The sequence below is a fragment of the Sesamum indicum genome, linkage group LG2 (assembly GCF_000512975.1).
Source record: "Sesamum indicum cultivar Zhongzhi No. 13 linkage group LG2, S_indicum_v1.0, whole genome shotgun sequence".
Classification (NCBI taxonomy): Eukaryota; Viridiplantae; Streptophyta; class Magnoliopsida; order Lamiales; family Pedaliaceae; genus Sesamum; species Sesamum indicum.
This window is the reverse complement of record NC_026146.1, coordinates 11,781,584-11,804,942: the sequence shown is the minus strand read 5'-3', so window position 1 is coordinate 11,804,942 and position 23,359 is coordinate 11,781,584. Positions and strand designations below refer to the sequence as shown.

General features: G+C 31.4%; 1 protein-coding gene across 1 annotated transcript in view; it reads left to right on the top strand.

Annotated features, from left to right (window-relative positions):
* LOC105155843 (chaperone protein dnaJ 13) overlaps positions 16,117 to 23,359 on the top strand; it is a 13,939-nt gene continuing 6,696 nt past the window's right edge. Inside the window, exons 1-6 of the mRNA XM_011071822.2 lie at positions 16,117 to 16,495; positions 19,876 to 20,162; positions 20,663 to 20,860; positions 20,947 to 21,061; positions 21,332 to 21,418; positions 23,031 to 23,119. Coding sequence (XP_011070124.1) covers positions 16,352 to 16,495; positions 19,876 to 20,162; positions 20,663 to 20,860; positions 20,947 to 21,061; positions 21,332 to 21,418; positions 23,031 to 23,119 — 920 coding nt within the window. The 5' untranslated portion in view covers positions 16,117 to 16,351. The remainder of the gene's footprint in view (positions 16,496 to 19,875; positions 20,163 to 20,662; positions 20,861 to 20,946; positions 21,062 to 21,331; positions 21,419 to 23,030; positions 23,120 to 23,359) is intronic.

The following is a 23,359-nucleotide window of genomic DNA, read 5'->3' as shown; positions in this document are numbered from 1 at the left end:
GAAATTAACAACCACCAACAAATATCCCCTACATTGAACTATTAATTACGAGATATAATGTTAAATGACTGTTAATACAAGAAATTATTTATAAATTTTAGTAATTATAATTATGACAAATTTCAGGGAGCCCTTCTAATTTTCCTTATAAAAGCCCTTTTAGGTTGTAGAGAAATAATCCAAATGGAAGAGGAAAGCAAGATTTTCTTAGCTAGTTATAAAATGGGCTTGTTGAGGCATTATCCCAAAAAGTAGTTCCACTCCCTCAAAATCAAGGACTTGTTACAAAAAAGACTCTATGATGATTAGTATCTAAACTTCAAGACACATAGCACCAACAAAATGTCTAACCAACAACGTGCAACTCTGTTACATATGAGTGCATATCTGCATTGATGCAACTTGTGATTTGATCGGTGTTTCATTGCGCAAGATATTATTTGTTTTAGTTTCGTATGAACCTCATAGGTCTATCCTGAAAGGGCACCTAACTAGGGAGATGAGGATTTAGAGCTTATAAGCCATTTAAACTCCTCATTTGTAATTAATGTGAAACGCTTACCTACATCATACATAATATCCAAAAAAACAGAGATCTAGTGCCGAGAACTCAAAGTTGATTTTGTTGTATGCTTTTATGATGCCCAAACAATCTCCTTCCATGATCATTCCCATATACGGAAATTCCGGTGCAGACCGTGTAACAAGGAGCTCTGCATGGTCAACCTCCAACACATCCTCGAAGAAGGTTGTTTTCAAGGCGACACAGTCACCAACATACTTTTGTTAGGAATGGCAAAAGTATATAAAAATGTTATATCATCAAGTCGTAATTTTATTTTTGCTAAGTCATTTTCTGGAAAAAAAAAATATTTTGGATTGTCATGCCGTCAAATTCGTCGAAAGCCCGAATTAGTTGTTGATATGACTGATGACATGAAAATTTTCTGGCAAATTTTTAAAAAATGACTAAAATTTCCACAACTTTTAAGGGTTTAATTCAATGTACTCTCATGTGATATTGCAAATAAACAAATTACTCCTTACGACAAAAATAATAATTTAGCTCCTTTTTCTAACCCTCCCTCCATGACGGTTTTGTTGCAGTTTGTCCAAATGGCCCAAGTGATGATGATTCTCAAAATCCAGTTCTTTGTGCATATAATGGAGCTACTCTTTCGCCGAGCTGTGCCACTCCGGAACCTTTTGTCAAGGAATTTATACTGTATATAAAGGGAAAACACTTCTTTGTTGCTTTTTTTTTTTTGGTATGTTTATTATATTTAATTTATTTTTTTTAAAAAACTATATTAAATAATAAATATTTTATTTTAAATAATATTTATAAATATTTGCACATATATGGAATGTGCCACAAATTATTGGTTTTATAATGCCTAGATTGGTATAGCAAAATCACAAACAACCATTGCATGACGATAGTGCTCTTCCATATGTCCATACATTAGGCATTCTCCACATCAGCGTGTGCGGCACACCTAATTGTGTGTGGAATTAATTTAAAACTTGAATAATGAGTAATATAAATATTATTATTTTATAAAAATATATGTTTTAGTTAAATAAACAAAAAGTAATAAAAAGATAGAGTTTGTGAGAAGTTGTTGAGATAACAGTGGGGGAATAATAAACTTGAAAATTAGAGAGCCAGAGAGAATTGGAGGTTGAAAAAGCAAAAAAAAGGATAAAAATTAAAATAATTTAAAAAATAAAAAAGTGAAATACTAAAAAAATTTGAGACACCAAAGAGGTGCTCTTAAATTATAATAAAGTATCATTAATTTGTGGCACACTTTATATGTGTACAATTTCTATAAATATCACTTAAAATAAAATATTTATAAAATTTTATTATTTAATAAAATATATATAACATAATAAATTAATATTAAAACTACAAAAAAAAATAGTGACAAAGACAATGAATGAAAATCAAAGAAAAAATAACCATTGAAAGATAATGTGGGAATGAGAAGAGATGGGTGGGTGAGAAGTTAATAAATGAATTAAATTAAATACAAAAATTGACAAACCAAAATAAGTTAATTATACTAGCCGTCGTGGCACGTCACTTTTATGTGTATATAATAAATAATCTTTTATATTTTAAAATATATTAAAAATAAGTGTAGAATATATAAAGCAGTACATTACATTAATAAAAAGAAAGAAGGAAAAAAATAATAATTTATCAATTAATGTAAATTTTGAAAAAAATTAGTTATTTTATTATGAATGGTATTTTTGACTTCAACAAAAAATTGATGCGATGGAGTTTGTAAGTGTAGAATGACTTTTCTCTTTATATCAGTATAGATAAATACCTGAATCAGTTGATACCTAAGATTAACAGCAGTTGTAAGAATGGGTGGTTGGTGTAACTTCCAAATTTGAATAGGTTGGTAGCTAAAGCAATCTTCTGTCTGAGTTTAGCATTCATCGACAATTGTAAGCATTTCTAACCTTAGTATCAATGCATTCTTGGAAAACTGATGAGTCCTATATATATATATATATAGGCGGAAAATTGTATGCTTGATATATTAATATATATAGGAAAAAATTCAAGCAACCCCTTATGATATTACAAATGAGTAAATTAAAGATTCATATTTTATTGATAAAAATTATTATTTTAAAAAAACAAACAAAATTAACAATCGCCGCCCCCCACCCCTTCCCCCGCTCCCTTTTTTCCCCGCAGCGTTCCCCTAAATTTGGGCGACGCGATCAAGAAAGAGGGCCATGGGTGACGCATCGCCCTCTTTCTTGATCGCGTCGCCCAAATTTAGGGGGGACACTGCGCTACTCCACCAAAAACTAGCAATGGAACACTCGAACTCTTTGGCCAGCGATTTTGGAACATGAAAACAACTCATAGCTCATGAAGGAATTGTCTGAAGAACCGATCTGTTTCCATAGCATGTCGCCTAAAGATTGAAAGATTGAAAAGCCTAAGATATTTATCCAATTTTTTTGACTATTTGCATGTTTAATACCCTAGCAAGGTTGTCCTGTTCTTCTTGATTAACATTAGAACTAAACATCATCTCTGATTTTCTCATGTTAATCACTTGTCATAATGCTCTCTCATACTTTGCAAGCAAGTCTGATTTTGTTGAATGCTCATCAAAAGAGAGTTCAAAAAATATTAATGAATATTTTTTAAATCAATAATTATGCCCAGATTCAAATAGGCATCGGCTATATTTTTTAAATCAATAATTGGGGCTTGCATTGTGATTGGCTGAAAAAGATGATGTGGTGAAGACATGGCCTGAAGTTAGGGAACTAAAACGAGAATGGCCTAAAGTTAGGGGATGAAAATTGCCTTTAAGCCTTTTATTTTCAGCTAATCACAATGCAAGTCCCAATTTAAAAAGTCACGTGTCTGACATGTGACTCAACTTTCTGACCAAATTTGTACCAAAATTGAGATTTTTTCAATTTTACAAGATCAAAATGGAACCCTAGTAACTTAGGGAACTAAAACGAAAATGACCTGAAGTTAGGGAACGAAAATTGACTTTAATCCTTCAAATACGTATCGGCTAATATTTTCAAATTTTGAACAATATTTTTAAATAATTATAGACACTATCACAAGCTTATTCACCATCAATGTATATAGATATGAGCAAAGGAAACAAATAAAAAAGATCCAGAGGGATAGAAATTGCAAAACCGAGCTGCAGATCGATGTAGTACGGAAACTGTGTCATGCTGCAAAAAGTTTGAATTTTCAATCTAGAATATTGTTATTTTTAGATATATATAATTAAATCCCTCCAAAAATTGAAAAAAATTAAAAAAAGGGTTGAAAACAATGATTAAAATGTTAATAATTAGAGCTAAAAATTGAAAATTATTGCATTAAAGTGAAAGCATCGAGAGAGCAACCAAACTTTCCTCCCCGGAGGCCGACGGCCGTGCATGTCTCGCTCGGCGGACCCTTTCGCACACTAACCGGAGAGCCCTCTGCCACCGCACGTCACCGGCGCCGCTGGGTTCCCTACCAAACGCTATCTCGCCCATCTGGAACACGAAGAGCCGCATGGCATGCATCATGTCACTGCAGGTCTCGTGCAGCGGCCGGAAACTGAAGCAGAACTTGAGCACGAAGGGCAGCACCAGGGCGGTGAGGAGCGGAGTTAGACCTTGATGGGCGGCGCCTACGAGGCTGAGCTTTGCTAGCGCCACCATTGCTAAACCCATGTGTGTATATGTGCGTGTGTGTATATCTATATATATATATATATATATTTCTTACTGCTGGAGATGAAAGATAGAGATGAGGGTTTGTTTATTTATTTCCTTTAAGTGGAAGAAAGAATCATCAACACAAGAAGGTATAGGTATGGTATGCGATGACGGGGTTGAAAGATTTTCTATCCCATATGTATTTTACGCTCTATCACATCCACTCCTATATTGTATGTGACACATTTGTAATGATATATGAATTTTTTAACTAAAAAAATTTACAAAACATATTCAAACGAGTTATTTATGATATTGCAAATGAGTAAATTATCTCTAATGAAATAAATATAGTAATTTACGTTTATATATTTTTTAAAATACAGCAATTTATCCCTTGTGTATTTTAAAATTCAGCAATTTACCTCCCTGTCTGAGGAGGTAATTTGGTTCATCTAAAAAAGTACAGGAGGTAAATTACTATTTTTTTTATTATATGCGGATAATATGCCCATTTACAATATCACAAGAGGTATATTATTAAGCCCAAAAAATTTATTTCTAAAAGAAATACATGCGCGTCAATCACAATTTATAGGAAAAAGTATATTTTTTGTCTTGTATCTTAGTGTCAATATATTTTTCCTCCCACTTTGAATCATTTAATCATAATTTGATCGTATTTTGACATAAAATGCAAGTTTAAGCACATGATCGTTATTCAGAAAGCAGAAAAGTGAACGTTCACGTGGCTTTTTCGTCAAAATACTAGCAGAATCACTAGGAAAGAAATGACTATTGGCTACAATTTTAATAGATATGGTCTAAAACCGTGGTAAATACTTTTACTGACCACAGTTAAATAAAATTGAAACAAAAGCATAGGTTTTCCACCAAGAAAAAGTTTAGCCATGACAAATGTTTCAGTCACCCCCGCACATACCATGGCCAACATGCCATTGTCAATGACTATTTGTTACGACTATTTCATTATTAATCATGATAATTTGTCATGGTTAAAATATTGCATTTTTTTGTAATGAATCTGACGAAATGAGTAAAAGTGAATTTTTTTTATAGTTTTTAATATCAATAATCAGACTCTCCCATAATCAATAAAACGAAAACAATACTAACATTAACAGAAAATAAAAAATATATAATTTATTTCATATTTAAACCAAATACAAATATGACATAAAAATGTGACAGACGATATGATATGTAATATGCTACATCAAGAAAATGGGTATTTTGGGGGATGTAAAAGTCCCATTACTGTCAAAGGTAATAATATATTTTTGTTTTTATTACTGGGAACAAATGTACATTGTAACTATAGTTTTAATGTGTTCTAACGTGTAGTTGTGTAAGAAGAAGGCAGTATTTGTTGATATCTGCCAGAAAGTTACTTTTGGTTTTTTCCCAAATTTACGTACTCTTCTACGTCTTTCTTGACATGTTATATATATATATATATGGCATAACTAATTTTTGATCTAATAATACCCAACTTTGTGATGATTTGTTTTTTTTCTAATTTTTATATGTAAAATACATATTATTATCTTCATTTGTTATTAACAAAAAATGCACTATAAGAAAGTGGCGCAATAATTACAAGAAAATTTAATGTTAAAATCAGCATCGAGTTAATTAGCTAAAAAAATTTTCATAGCTAATTTATATAATATAATATATATATATATATATTAGACAATTCGTTGCTAAATTCGTCAGTAAGTTAATTTTTTATACTAAATAATATAGATTAGCAACGAGAATTTACTTACTAATTAATTCAGCGTTAATTTTTCTCATTGTTATTGAGTTATTTTTTTTATATATAGTGATACTTTAATATTTTTTCACTCATTATTTAATGGACATATATATATGTACATAGTAAACAAAGGGTAATGATAATTTGACATGGCATTATTAGCAACATAAACACATATATAATAATATTTTTATTTTCAAATAATCATTAATTTTTAATACAAATATAAAAACACATCTATTTGAGCTAATAATGTGATATAATTAATTAAATCTCAACACCAACAATTGTGACTAATATTATTATATAATGACTCGTGGAAAATAAATATTTGTTAATTCTAAATTAAAACATCAATGCAGACCAAATCAGAAGTATAATATATACTAGAATTTACGTCTTACCTACTTTCTATAATAATAGGAAGAAAATGCTATTTTATTTTCAAAATAATAAAATAATAACACATGTCTAGTTTATAATTCAAAACGTATAAATAATTAATTAATCATATACATAAATATATTATACACTTGCATAAGATAAATTAAATTTAATAAAATTTAGGTTCAACTTAATGTAAGTAAAATTTTCAACTTTTATGTAGCTTGTACGTTAAGATATTAATATTTGATGAGATGATTGTTTAATTTAGTATTAGAGCGAGTCAAGTTAAATAAAAGATCTTGATGTTTGAATACTATTGTTGCTCGTTTATTAAAAAATATTTCACGTGTAGAAGTTGTACGCGATGGACGTACTGCCCCCTCGCCTCTTAGTGAAAATAATAGTTACCACTACAAGGCTAAATTGTAAATGAAAGAATTGATAAAAATATTCACATCATACAAAATTTAATTAGTTATATATCCATAATTATATTTAGGGTAAATTATAATGGATTTTTTTGAAAAATTTATTATAATTATGAATATTTCCTCGTTGTTTGAAAAATTACAAATATCTCCTTGGAATTACAAAATCCTAACAAATACCTTCTTGTAATAGCTCATTGTAGGGGTATTTGTTAGGGTATTTGTAATTTTAAGGGGTATTTACAATTATGATAAACCTCAAGGGAGCCCGTTATAATTTGTTGATTTATGGTCTATAACCTTTGGAAAAGTACATAGACATCCCATCAGAAACGTCAACATCATTTACACAAGTCACCATTATTTTTTGAAAAACTATATGTACACCCTAGAAACATCACGTTATTACACAAATCATTCATACTTTTTGGGTGCTAGGTGTAGTTTTTATAATACGAAAAGAAAAAAGAATTATTTATGTAAATAGATCATAAATCAGGAATATAAATGCAATCATTTCTAAAAATAATTTGGGGCAGCTTTTTGTGCAAAGGTGATTAGATGTTGGGACATTGGACAAGAACAATGTGGGATTTTTTTGGAATTTAAGCAAATGATATGTGACAAGACAAAAGCAGTGGACCTATCATATTGGTGAAGGAAATTTCCTTGCAGCTTCATGGAAATAGGACTCTTCTGATGCAATAACGTTGATAACATGCAAGAGTTTGTTTTTATTTCATTTTTTTATACAGTGAAGTTGATAGAAACTATATCTATAATTATCAAGAAGTAGTGTATATATCTATTGTAAAAGTTTGTACTCGGATTCATACTCAAATATAGCTCACCCGAGTCTTGTGCAAATTATGTACGCAATTTCAAGAAATAGAATTAAAAAAAGGGAAACAGGACGGATTTTGTCAGATTCGAGATGTTCTATTTAATTTTTGTGAAATTTGAGATTTATATTGGTATTGTGTTGGACCTGAGACTCGACTTGTCTCATTACAAATTTGCCTCCATCCCGATTTAGTTCGGAATACGTATGAGGAGTCTGTTCTATTTAAATTTTGTGAAATTTGAGAGCTGTACTGGTATTGTGCTGGACTTGAAACTCGACCCGTCTCATCACAAACTTGCCTCCATCCCGGTTCAGCTCGGAATACGTACGAGGAGTCTGTTCTATTTAATTTTTGTGAAATTTGAGGGCTATACTGGTATTGTGTTGGACTTGAAACTCGACCCGTCTCATCACAAATTTGCCTCCATCCCGGTTCATCTCGGAATAAGTATGAGGAGTCTGTTCTATTTAATTTTTGTGAAATTTGAGGGCTACACTGATATTGTGTTGGATCTGAAATTCGACCCGTCTCATCTCAAATTTGCCTCCATCCCAGTTCAGCTGGGAATATGTACGAGGAGTTTGTTCTATTTAATTTTTGTGAAATTTGAGAACTATACTGGTATTGTTTTGGACTTGAAACTTGACCTATCTCATCACAAACTTGCCTCCATCCCAGTTCAACACGAAATACACACGAGGAGTCTAACTAGTAAAACTTGATTAAATTCTTTATTCTTTTCAACTAGTCGATATAATATTCTTATAACATTAATATTATTGCTTGTAAATGCCCGAGAAGTTGCTCGTTATGTTAAAATATATATAATTTATTTTACACATATGTAGTAAATAAAAGCCAACTTTTTGTAATAAATGAAATATATTTAAAAAAATAGGGTAAATTGTAACAGATTTTCTTGAAATTTGTCATAATTACAAATACTTTTTTAATGTTTAAAAAATTACAAATACTCTCTGTAATGGATTATCACAAAGGGGTGTTTGTTAGGATATTTATAATTTTAAGGGAATATTTATAGTTTTTCAAACAGTTAGAAGTTATTTATAATTATAATAAATTTTAGAAAAATCTGTTGTAATTTACTCTAAAAATATTGTTCGAAGTGGGTTTTGGACAAGACCGGGGTAGGGTCGATTCGGACCCAACCGAGTCTATAAACTAAAAGCTTGGCCGTTCTCAGACTTCCATCAATCATGTACATGGATCGCATTTCTAAAATTAAGCAGTTTAAGAAAAAATGTAAGTTTGCAAACATCTCTAAGGTTGCATCTGAACTAAAGAATTTGAAATTTCATAATAATTTTTTTGAAAATGTTTGGATAATTTTAAATGTAAAGGATTTTCAAATCCTTTCATTTTAATTTTGAACTAAATTTTGATGAATATGAATGAATTTCAAATTTCGTTCAAATTGAGTCATTTTAAATTCTTTTTTCAAATCCTTCCATCAAATTCAATACACCCTAAGAATTTTATTAAAGTACAAGTGGTACTGCTAGACGTGCATAGCAGAATGAGGCACATGTCGATGTATGCGTATGTCCAAAGCAGTACTATGACCAAGAAGTGTTTGGTTTTGTGTGGTAAGCAAATTGAATTTTAAGATGAATTTTTGTTATAATGAGGATATAAGTCTTTGAATTAGTCTAGGGGTTGGGGTAGGATCTTACCCTATCCATTGATACCCCTAATCACACTTACTGGAAAGAGTTTTTAACTCTTTTTCTCTTACCTCTGATAAAATTAATTTTACTTTTTATATGAGATAAACGTGTATATATATATATATATATATATATATATGAAGGTGGTACTATACACATCTGACATGGTACCACTAATAGATCAAATCAGACAAGTGTTAATCTATCTAGTCCATCAGTTCTAATTGTACAATCGTACCTATCTAGTTAGCTTGTCATATACCATTTATTAGCAATTTCAATTAGACCCTTCTATTTTTGTTTTTATCAACTCTCTCATCTTCTTCTTTACTAAGTGTTTAAAGAGAGTTCTAACCATTTTTCTAGTTTATTTCTTTTACTTAATCAACTGTTTAAATTTACGACATATTAGATCGGGACATGTTAATCAATCCCAACACATTTTTATTGAAAATTTATACGTACGTCGTAAGTGTAAGATCCACGCAGAAGCTAAATCAGCCAAATATTTTTTTTTTTAAGTTTTAATTATATGGTTACATCAATATTTCGATAAATTGGTCAAAACATCAATATAACTAATAATAAATAAAATTACAATAATACTCACATAAAGCGAGAGAAATATTCACACGTATAATAAGATTCAAACCCATGACTTTGAACTCATTCATAGAACCCGACATAAAACATCGTGGTAGCCAAATACCATTTTGGTCAACTAATTTATCAAACTAAAGCTCCTTTACACCTTACTCAAATGAAGTGTTGATGCAAAAATTATATTTTTATAGGATTAAATACAATTTACCCCTCAAAAATTTGAAAAGTTTAGAAAACCTTCTATTGAAGAAGAAAATTCAAAAAGTTCTGATATTTGAAAAATGATGTATTTTGTCTTTCTGTTTAGGGGTTTTATTGCATCATTTTTTAAAGGGTGAAATATACGTTTGCCCCTTAATTATGCTTGATATAACACTTATCCCCTAAATTAATAAATGTAAAACACTTACCCCTATAATTAAATTTTTGGACAATCTTACCCTTGTATTATATATATAGTTCAAAAATTTTCTTTTTCTAATGATTTTGTATTTTAAGTTTAATTAAAATTCTCTCAATTGAAAAAAGTATCTTTTAATTATAATGAAGTAATAGAAAATTAGTAAATTAAATAATTTGAATGCTATTATATTTTACAAACTCAAAGTTAAGTAATAAATGAGTACAGAAAATACACAAAACAATATCGTAAAAAGATTTTATTAATTTTGTAATAAGATTAAGTTATTAACTGTTTATTCTTTTAAATAACAATGAGTAGTTAAATTGTCTTCTAATATATTTTTTAAAAAATATGATAAAATATTTATATTTTTTTTTCTAAAAATATTTAACTTTTGGTTAAGCGTATAAATTTGTCAATTTCTTTTAAAAAGCATATATGAATTTTTGGTTATATTATATTTGTCGGTATCTTATATATATTAATTTATACTTCAATTGTACTTTAAATTTTTTTCTTATTAAAAATTAATTAAAAATAATTTTTTGATAATTTAATATGCAAAATACTAATATATATATATATATATTAAATATAATATAATTATTCAAGCATGAGGGGCATTTTAGTCCAATCAAAGGGGTAAGTGTTATATTTGTCAATTTAGGGGGTGAGTGTTATATCAAAAATAGTTTAGGGGGACAAAATATATTTTACCCTTTTCTAAATGCTAGGGATTTTTTTATATCTTCTATTTTCATAGGGGTTTCTTCAATTTTTCAAATTTCACAGTGCTGGTAAACTGCATGTAACTTCTTTTATGGAGATGTTAAATGCTATTTTGAATATAAATTTTTTGTGTTTGAAAATCAAAATACAACAAAAATGATCACAAATGAAATATATAATTGATAGGTAAAAATGGATACAATCTCTATCTAATTCTCTACTCTTGTTATTAAAAATGAAATTGGCAATTCGAAGGCAAAATCTCCACGCAGATCTCTTACAGATTCAAATATGACTTTTCATAATAATAATTCGAGAGCTCATGCTTGTAATCTCAAATTAAGAACACTATAATCTTGACTTTGGCTTTGAGGTTCTAGAGCTGGATTTGCATTTGAATGTCCTTGAATCATTTCAAGGACTTACGCCTGTAACCCCGAACCAAATACTATAATTTATTACGGACCTTTGACTAATGATTCTATATCTGCCTTGAGCATTTTGAGGAACTTGAGGAAGAAATTTCTCTTGACCTTCTTCTCTAGCTTCACCTTTCGTTCTCTGTCTTTGTTTTGAATAAATTCAATGACCTCTTTATATAGGTGCCAAAGAGGACGAGTTATAATGTACTTGAACACCTTCGGTATTATCTCTTTATAATTTAATTTAAATAGATAGATACATTAAATATTTGGTATAACATGATTGGTCAATTTGATATTATCTCTTTATATTTGTATTTTCTAAAAAGATAAATATCAAATTATTTATCTTGATTTGATTTGAATGTACATGCAGTTATTCCACGGGGCGTTGTTCTATTGGCTTGGATGTTTGACTGCATAGTATGATTTGATTGATCAAAATACTTCAATTTTCACACTTGTCGGTCATTAATTTGATAACAATATATATTAAAATGTCAATTAAATTCACTATTTACACATTGAATTAATTTAAGAAGTTCCAAAATATAGATAAAAAAATATATATAAGATAATTACTATATTATTTTATACTTGTTCATTCAATTGGGCATAAAATTTTACTTTTGTACAACTATATTGATACATGTCGAATTACATGCCTAAGTTCATACACACTCGGTGCATGCATAATAGCCACGTACCACTCATTTTTAAACAATGGATATATGATGATCAATAAGATTTTCCACTTTTGGGAATTCACCATAGTGGCAGAACAAGTTTTAGACAGTGGTGATGATGAATCATTGTAGGCATTTGGCAGTTTGGGGCCGCGATGAGTGGCTAGATTTGGTGATATCCGGTCGATGGGAAAGGGGCAACCTCTTCAGGAATTAGAGCAAAATACGCAAGTGCAAAATGATGAGGAAATGGATGGTGTTCCTAAGGTTTTCGGTAACTTGCATGAATCCCCCGTGCGCATGTTGTCGATAATCAGTTCACAATCATTGGAGATTCATACATCGATGTGAGAAGTCTCATTGCTTCAAGAAGATAAGTTATGTATCCCGACTAGGTTTTTGTCTCCGGAAAGTAGGTTAAGCCTGATAATGGTGTCTCCTGAAGAAACACGTCGGTACCTGCAGAGTCGACGGTACAAGTCTAAGGTGTACATTGAAAAGGTAAAATTTAGCTATTTTTTCAAATAATTTCTTGTATAGGTAGCTCTTTTTCTTTTTTTGTCTTTTTCAAAAGTTTTTTAATATAATTGTTTGTTTGATAGAAAGTATGTTTGCTATTAGCTCCAAATTTTAGCTGTTATTTTGGACTATTGCGGGGATGACTTCTCTGTTAGGGTAGTGTTTTGACATACCGACTAAGTTGTCAAATATTAGTTAGGTCGCATGACGTTAAAAACCCATCGTAAACTTGTATTCGCACCAATAAATGACTTTTTTTCATTCATATATGTGTTGCACACATAAGAATAGGGTCAAGGCCCTAGGTCATACATGTCTGAGGAGGATTAGGCCAGTTTATATAGGTCAATGAAATGATTAAATGTATTTTTAGTTCCGTAAGTTAAGTTATTTAGCATTTTTATCTTTTATCTTTTAGAGATAACATTTTGGTCTATCTTTTAAATTTTCGCATTCTTAGTCCTTTTTTTGGCCAGAACTTCCATCGAAGAAAAGGGTAAACTCAGGTGAAAAGAGACTGAAATTGTAAAAATAAAAGATACAAGCCCAAATGCTACCCTAAAAAGTTAAAGGACAAAACTGCTGGAAAAAATGAGTCAATAAGAATAATAGCCCTACTTTTAAAAGGCGGGTGAGATGTACATGTATTTTTCCAGTGATAAAGGTGAACTCTAATGAAGATAAGGATTGAATTGTGAATATTAAAAAGATACAGGACCAAAATGCAACTCTAGAAAGTTATAGGACAAAAATGCCATGTAAACTTAAGTTACGAAAAATACATTTAAGCTGTTAACAAAATCATTTTCGGATAGTGTCCAATGGATTACTGTGACCTACCATTGAGCTAATAGCCTGTTGTGCGACATTCATTTAGGAATAACCAATTCATTGGGAGATTTGAGTTGTCAACAGATATTGATAAGCATAAAATATACATCAGCATTGGCCTTAAACATTCCAATTCCAAGTTAAGGCACATTAGAAGGGCACCAATGATGTGTTGAGGAAAACAATTGGTTGTGACTTTTCTTTTATTTATTATTATTATTATTATTTGTTGTTTTGAAAAGTTAAAAAAAAAGAAAAGAAATTAGTAAAGAAGTCTAAAATTGCTAATAGAAAAAGAAAAATATAAAGAATTTTTTTGACATTGACCATTTTGTTATTGGGTAATTTTGGTATTTTATAATATTATCACAAATTAATTGGGTGTTAGTAAACATAAGATAAAAACCATCACACATTAATTAATCCAATAATTAGTTCAACAAATTAAACAAAATATTATATAATCTCATCACTACATATCATGCATTAATCAATACTACTCTAATATCATCACACAAAGTAAACGGAGCCTCCCGTAGGAAAACTTATTATTGAATATGTCCGACAACGGATACTTAGTGTTGATTTACCTCCTTCTATTAGTACTTGTGCACTTTTTCGTTTATGGCGGATCCCTTGGTCCATCGAGGTGACTGCCTGGCCTTGTATTTTTACCGATGTATTACCATTTGTTCAATGAAATTTACATTTACCGAAAAAAAAAAAGTAAACGGAGCCTGAGAGTTTCGTAATGTCACAGTGCAAGACTAGTTCTTTAACTTGAGACATCATAGTGATCTTGTGCTAAGTCCTTTGTACTTTAATTTATTTTCCGGTTATTAAGGTGATTTATATAGTGGATATTTCAGGTACAAGACTATCTAGTACAAAAATCAATTAGTGGGAAAAAATTCATCAATCGACCTTGATAATTAGACGATCTCCTATATTTTCTGTTGTTTCTTGATGGGTTTCCTAAATCAACCATTTAATCAAGAAAAGGAATTAATAATGCATCGGTATTAAATTAATAAGGTTTCAACTCACTAACATACCTTGGACAAATTCATAAAAGAATTGACGAACGGACCTTACTAGGCATGGTACTCGTTGTCGAAAGGTTCGCCATCTCTACCTAGAGATAGAACTTATGATTAATGAGTTATTTAAATTAAAGAGTTAATTCCAAAAGACAACTAATTAATGTGATCGATTATTTCAACAATTGTTGTCATTAAGTTATAAGATATGTGAGCTCGTAACTCTTACTAGAGTAAATCTAAAGGGTCATACACTCACTTGATGAAACTCGTCTCCTATCACTTAATTAATTCGATAGTTGAATTAAATTATGAATGATGAGATTAATTCATGTCAACGGTGTTTTTGCTCAAATGATTGTATTAAATATGTATAAACTAAATTAACTAGTATACTTAATTTGTTTTTGGGCTTAATTAATTCAAATGGGTTGGATTAATTTGTAAAGAAATTAATTTGATTAAGTTGGACATTCCTAATTAGATTAAATAAAGACCAGAAGGAGAAGAACAAAATTGATGAATTGGTTTAATGAATAATTGAACAAATGAACTAAGGAATTCATTGGGCTAGTTCAGGTAGAATTGACCCATTAATAATTAAAGGAAGATAAGAGGAGTGTGGGATCAAGATGATAGTGGGGTAGGCCTGGCTCGAACTAGGATCAGATTGAACTAATAAAAAATTGACTCATTCGACTCAGGCCCAATTGTGATCAGGCAGGTGAACTGGCACAATTGGACCAATTTATTTAATAATATATGACATATAATTAATATTTTATTTTTTTTAAGTTAATTATACTAGCAGATTTCATTAATATTTTAAAACTCTAAAACTTTTATCTTTATTGTTTTACTTCTAAATTTTTAATTCATTAATACTCTTTATTTATTTTTTTCAAAATTTATTTTAATTTTTTTTGACTTTTTATTATCTAAAGTTATTATTATAAGCTTGTTAGTAAAATAATTGTTTAAGTTACGTTGTTTTAACAGCCCTTTTTTCTAATTATAAATTTTTGTTTACTTTTATTTATTATTTATTTATCTTATAAAATAATCATAATTTAATGTAATTATTCAAAAGATATCTCAATTTTATAAAATATAAAAATAAAATAAGTCTGGTTGGGTTGGTCTTGAGCATGGCCTCAACCAGGCTGGTCCTGGACCCAATTGGGGCTCATTTAAAGACCTAGGATCACCTTCACACATTAATGTGTGTGGGGAAGTATATCTTTATTGTTATAAAGATAGTTTAGTCGAAAAAAATTATTACTTGCAATAAGTCAGTAATAAATCAACCGAGTGTAAGTATCATTTCTTCCATTCATCTTATTTTATTATCAGTAAGTTTCGTGAACTTTGACTTGTGGAGAGATTTATGTGTTATATGAAAGCAAAGCTAAGGGTGTTAGATGTAATTTTTCAAATTATAAGGAATTTACGTATAATTTTATCAAATTTTAAGAGATATGAGTGTAATTATTATTATTATTGTTTTTAATTTAAGTGGGTTTTGTGTGTTCTTGCAATGTCAACACGAAAGCAGCTGGGGTTTAGCCCGAATGAAATTACTCCACGCCCATGAAAGGTAACAGAACTGCGTTTTCCTTACGACGAATTATCTGTCGGCCTCAAAAACAAGAAAACATTGAAAATCATTGGACTTGTTTTCTTATTTGACTTTTTTTGTTTTCTCTTTCTGCTAAAACCCCTAAACCCCTTTTTCCTAAATCTCTGTTTCCTGAGCTACTGAGCAAATGAATGGGAAAAACGGTGAACCCAATAGCAAAGACCTATATGCTCTGCTTCACGTGTCGCCGGAAGCGTCTGATGAAGAAATCAGAAAGGCGTATCGCCAATGGGCTCAAGTCTACCATCCGGATAAATACCAATCTCCGCAAGTACAAATTTCTTAATTCCCCACATTTTTTCTTCCCGACGAGTTTAATTCTTTTATAATAATTTACTATTCTGCTATGTTCAACTTTTATGTTTTTGGCTGTGGTTTTGTTTTCATCTTCCTAAATCTTGGCTGTTATGTTATATTAGTTCAGTTGTTTTGTTGTCTGAATTGTGTGCTTTGAATGTGCGCTTTTTCTTCCGAATTTGATTATTTGTGTTGTAGTTTTGAATAATTTCTATATTGTGGCTGTGTGTTTTTCTTTTTCTAAGTTTTTAGGGGTGAGGTTGGGGATGGGTATCATGTTTTTCTTTTTTATGCTAATGCTGCATCTACTTTAGGTTGATAAGTAGGTTGGGTTTTATTCTATTTAGTTAGTTGAAATTCATTGTGAGGAATTTAACTTAAGTTGTTCTTGGTGTTGGATAGTTTGAAATTTTTGATGTCTAGTCTATGCTTCAATAGGGCAAATTGTAGTTGGTAGGCAAACATATCATGAGGCCAAGGCGAAAGAAGAGGTTCACAAATTTTAAACTGAGGCAAAAGTTTGCACGATTTGTTATATATCATAAGCATCCATGTGATGATTCTCATGAATTTCAGCACTTAAACCACCAATTAGTGTCAGCACTAAGTTACAAACAATTGCTTGATTTCAGCATAAGTAGTAAGTACAGCATATTTCTGGAACTTTTCAGCAAGTTAATAATTAATAGTATTTCACACACTTCCAGAACTTAATTGTAGAGAAGGGAACTGAAAGTTTCACACTTAAAGATTGAGCTCATCAGTGACCTTTTACATGGTGTCCAGAGAAACCTGCTTTGAACATGACGTTCATGCCCAAGGCAATGAAGTTGGCAGGCATTACTGTGATCTTGAATTTCTATATGGCTTAAAAGAATCCTCCTTGCATTGGCTCTTTTCTGGGTGGAATAGAAGGAGGACTGGAAATGCAATTGAATAGACTTACCTTTATTCTGCTGTCGATCGTCATTCCCTATCTCCTAACCTTAGACCTTGTAGGACTTGAGTAGGGGGACCTCTGATATCCCCAGTTAAGGATACTGCTCAAGGTTGACTGGATTGCCATACCAATTGATGGATAGGAGCCTACTCTAACTCAGAGCAGCTTCTCTAGTGAATTGCATAGGAAGGATCACGAATGCGATCATATCACCTGCCATTGGTTAGGTTGGATTTCTTTGCTCTATTGCTGAATATTTCAATAAATTAAGTAGATTTGTTTTGCTTATTTTGAAATGTTCTAGAATTATTCTTAGCCTAAAACATAAATAAGTAAAGAAATAAAGAAAAAAAGAGAAGGCTGGAAGAATCATCTCTCTAGTCCTTGTGGCATTTCTAGTGCTGAAAATAAATATAAGAACAACAAACAAATTAGAACCAGAGCATGAGTAGAATAGAAAAGGAAGAACAAGCAAGTAGAAGGAAGGGAAGAGTGAAAAAGTAGAGGAATAAGAGAGAGAACAAAAACCAGTAACAAGGGCTGCACTTTTTAACAGGGTGACCTTGACCCCTAAAGGAATGTGAAAAGGATGCAGCCAAGGTACCTTCATTATTAAAGCTTGTCCCAGGAAAGGCTGCCTGGCTGATGCCTTTAATAACCACAAACTCAGTTAGTGAAGTGGCATAAGTTATTCCAAGACTTGTACAGTCATGACTAAGTCATGTCTTGTAATTAATAAGCTCCAACAAATGTGACTGGATTTGGTTGTGGAAAGAAAAACGAATGTTTGATTGCCTGACTAATAAATGTGTTATCAATTATCATAAAAAGTTAACACCACAGTAGATGGTACATAATATATTGATGTTTCAACAGCATTTGGACCTCTTTATTTGAATGCATAAAAATCTCTTGATTAAATGAAAAAAAAAAGGGAGAAGAAAAGACTTCAGATACTTTTTTGCTTTTTGTGATGCTGAGCACAATAAATTCTCTATTTTGTTTCTAACTGATTTCTGAGTTAGTGTCTGTCTGCTAAGTAGTGGAGTTGGTCAATCTTGAATAACCACTAGGCCTATGGAATGATCAAATGGCCTCAAATGTATAGATGAGGAGGCAGTAGTTCATTAAAAATGAAATTTTTTCTGCTAATAGAAGATACTCTTTGTATTTACCAACCTCCCAATTGTAGTCCATCTATTTATTACTATTGATGAAACTTCCGTAGTTGTTGAATGGTTGACCTATAACATTCTTCTTACTTCATTATGTGGCTTTTGATATTAAAAAATCAGTTATATCCAACAAGATCGGTAAATATTCTGCTTTTTCGAGTGTGGATTAAAAATAAACATGATTTTAGATGAATGTGAAGCTAGAATTTTATTATTGAATGCTGTGTGTGTTAGAAGTTTATTATCAATTCCTGTGTTTCAACCAGTCCTTATCTTGTTAGATGAAGGTGGGCTATCTGCATCATCTAAGTGAAGTACAGAAACCCATGCTTTTGAATTTTGAAATATTAACAATCCCAAAATATGCGTCAATCGGTAACTTTAGTATGTAAATAAACAAAAGTTAAAATTAACAAATATGATATAGTTTGTTTCTTTCCTTATGCTTACAGATATTCCTATAAACCGCCAAGGGTTGGACTTGGGACATAGAGAAAAGATATGGTGTAGAAAAGTCCATATTAGTTGCATATACGAAAAATCAGGCAGCTAGGATCTTGATCTAGATAAAACAACATTGACAATCTGACCAAACCACTTTTGGACATCGTATGTTAATAACAATGCAAAGGTTATACGCCTTATTGAAGACAGTGCCTTAATATAAAAGATCTCTGAGTCTATACCGCACCGCCACCGCCACCGCCACCGCCACCGCCTCATTCGTCCTTAATCATTATGTCTTAAACCACCTAAAAGGATCCCACAATGTCGGGAATGGTGATCTCAGGTCTTGGTCACTGATTACCACAACAGACACAGGACATTATTTCTTGAATTTGTTTGATCATTAAGTTTTACCTATGTGGAGTCAATATAAAAAATTGCTAGATGTTGGTCTGACATCAAAATGCCCAGTATGTTATCCTGGGCAGATGCAGGTTGTTTTTGGTTTAAAGCCGCACAACGGTTGTGCTCTTGCAATTTGACTAATTATCTGACTCATGGTTTCCCCAGTAGTTCTACCAGTACTATGCTCAAGCAAGAGCTCTTCTATTGCTGTCTCCTGTGCATGCTTACTGAATAATTTGTTTTATTTCATGGATTGTCATATTGTTTCCTAAAAATATTTCATGTTTCACAGACTCTTTTTTAGCTTTGATTTATGAGGAGGTTCTGTTTAAGGGATGGTTACACTGTATGAGTTGCATAAGACTTTATATTTTGCTTAACTTTCAGATGAAGGAAATTGCTACAGAGAACTTTCAACGAGTGTGTGAGGCTTATGAGATTTTAACAGATGAAAACAAAAGGATGATATATGATATCTATGGTATGGAGGGACTAACTTCTGGTCTGGAGCTTGGCCCTAAACTGAACAGAGTTGAAGAGATAAAGGAAGAACTTGAGAGATTGCGACGCCAGAAAGAACAAGAAAAAGATTCAGCTCATGTACAACCTTCTGGTTCAATTTTGGCAAATTTGTCATTACCCGATTTTTTAGATGGTGATGGCATTATGAGAGGGTAAGCCCTTTCTTGACTGAGTCATTTCAGGCTGTCAAATTGATCTATCGATATGTCTTGCATGAACTGTTATATGTATAGATAACAAATGTACTCTACGAGGACACGACTCAAAGCTTTCGCCATATGAAGTTTTATGATTCTTCATCTGATGAAATCCTTGTGTAAATAATGAGTGATTGATTTCTCTCACTAAGGGCTCAGTCTGACTCATATTTGGATATGTAGCCCGACTTCTTCTGCCTCTTAGTCCTTACTGTATCTTGTAACTTATATGCTTTTAATCCTTGGTCATGATATCCGAAATCTTAAGAAGTTGCAGTATTTTGTCAATTTCTTTATCTTGTAAATTTTTTCTTTAAAATTAAATATGAAATCACCCTTATGTTTGATATCACGTTGGTCGTAGGTCACAATAGCATAGGGACTAAACATGGCAGCTTTACACTCTTTTTTCTCTTTGCCTCAACCTTTTCATTACCGCTCACGGTGAATGTCAGGATGGGTATGGCGAGTGAGGTTCAATCTAAAATATCAAAACGGACTTCTCTTGCTATTGGAGGGAATCTGGCTGTTAATGCAAACTCTGGTGGCGGTGCGGCAACTGCAATCCTTAGGCATCATGTATCTCAGGTTTCTTCTGTAGAATTCATGGGCTCTATTGGCTTGCAGTCATTATTAGGAGTACAAACTTCTCGGTAGGATGTTGGACTTGCTCAAATTAGATAATTTTCTCCAGTTCAACTTGTATACCTTCAGTCACTTGTTTTATGTTCTGCTTCAGCCAATTGTCTGCCCACTCTACTGCTGTAATGGGCCTTACCATGTCTTTGAGAGATGGATGGATTAATCTTTCAAACACCTGGACCCGTCAGCTCTCAGATACAACAGATGGAAATGTAAAACTTTTCTTTAAGAATTTTGTTCTTTCCTGAATGTGTAAATGACTATTGTTGTAGGAGCTTTTACATTTATGTACTTTCTTAAACATGTTATCAATCAGACTCATGACAGTGAATTGCATAGTTGGAATCAGCATTCCTTTTTTGTGTAGCTTTGTGCAGCATCAAATGGATTTGTGAAATCATGTGGAAACTAATTTGAGTTCAATGTATAAAATGTCTCTTTCTCTTTCTGTCTTATGAATAATTGTGTTCTTCACCTTTCAGATACAACTTTCTTTAGGCCCAGAGTCATCTATAGGTGTTGGCTGGAGAAAGAAAGAGAAAAAAATGTCTGCTGCAGGAGAGGTTAAGGTAGCTTCATTGGTACTTGAATTTATTTTTGGTTCTACTGGAGTTTATTTATTTGTTTAACTAATGTGCATCTCTTCTTCAATACAAATTGGGGTTATTTGCATTCATCTTCTGGATTCAAAGTTTTGGCTTCCTCTGCATTATTTGGTCAAAATATTTAAACAAAATTTATTTGAAGACCAAGTACCTTTAACCACTTTCTTTTGGGAAAAGGCAAACCTTCCAAAATACTTACTTGGAAATATTTCTGATACCTTGAATCTTTTCGAAGGAAAAAACAAGCGGCCAAAATTTCAATTTTAAGTGGAATGAGGACTAACCTTGCTTTTTATGCATTAAAAAGTGATCATGATTCATAATTATAAATGGTTCTCAAGTTTCCAAAATTGAAATGTCAGACCTATAATTACAGAGGGCATACTTAATATTCAGGTGATAAATCCTAAAAGAAATCAAATTGAGTTATTTTCAGAAGCATCATTTTTCTATAGGTAAACAATAATTGCCTAATATAGATTCTACAATATTGAACTTCATAATCTAGATTTTGGTTTGAGAATTTTTCTAGGAATTGCATTTTAAGCCCTTCTTTACTGTTTTATGTATTTATTTTAACATATATAAGTTAATTTGCACTCTTATTCTTTACTCAATATGGTTTGAAATCCATTTTAATGCTTTACTTATCTAAAAGAACGCTAAATGTAACAAGCTAAGTCATTAATTATTATTACGCAGTGCCTTCTCAAACTAAAATTAATACACTCTGTAGTTGTTGAAGAGGGTAAATTTAATTTGATCTCATTTTTGTTTTAGGATATTCATTTAGAAACCCTAATGCTTCTTAGAGGTGGTTCGCATACAAAAAAGTCAAACAATAATATTTATATTGTTGAAGATGGCCATAAATTATATCTTTGTCCTCTTATTTCTTGTTTAAGACTCTAAAGTACTTTATTATGCGTTTAATAAGATACTTCATGTATAATTTAAGGTAGTTTTAAAGTTTGAATTTTGGGTTCTCACTTCTTATATTTCCATTTTGTAACAATGAATATCAATTAATTCTTTTTGAAAAATTAGGGGTTACATGTTTGTTAGATCAGGGGCTTTTGGGTCTTTCGACACAAGTGCTCTTTAGACTCTACCTAAAATATTAGAGCAGAGATCTTGCGAAAAATCTAGATTTTATACCCAAAACCACAATGTCTGATGCAAATAACCCAAAAAGTTTGTGTTAGTGATTTGTAAAGTTGTTGCGGCAGCATGAGGGAACACATTGACTATTTACTGGAGTTTCTACAGTATTTTTTCTAAAGCCCATGCTCCTTGTTCTCATGTAATGTTCCATTGAAATAATGAAATTGTCTGTTAAATAAGTTACCAATCAGTGATGATGCTAAGTGTTTTGAGTTTGAGCTCATTAGACGTTTTGCTTGAAAATTGTTTATCATTTGTGTGCATCTTTTGCTTCAACATTATTGAAGATGCTTCCTGCGCCTACCCATTTTTGTTTATTGGCCCTTATCTTCAATGCAGATCATATGAATGACGGGTATATGTTGTCTATTCTAATTGTAGTATCTGATTGTCCATGCGCTCTCTATTGTAGATTGGCACAAGCTCATTTGGAGCTACCGCTCATTACACTCATTCCTTTTCCTCTAAATCACATGGACGTATTGCCGGAACAATTGGAAGGTGTCTTTTCTTGTCTCCATGTTTTGCGGACAAACTACATTTTTTTTGGTGATTTGTGTAATTGCTAACCTAGAATGTACAACAACTAGTTCCACATCCTATGACTGAACTACCAGGGTTAATACATTAGAATGTAGTGTAGTATTGAATTATGTTACATCATCCGAGCAGTAAGCCTTTTGCTTTTGATAAAGTCGATGGCCATCAATTAATATAAGTGACTGGGGATCAGCTTTGTGT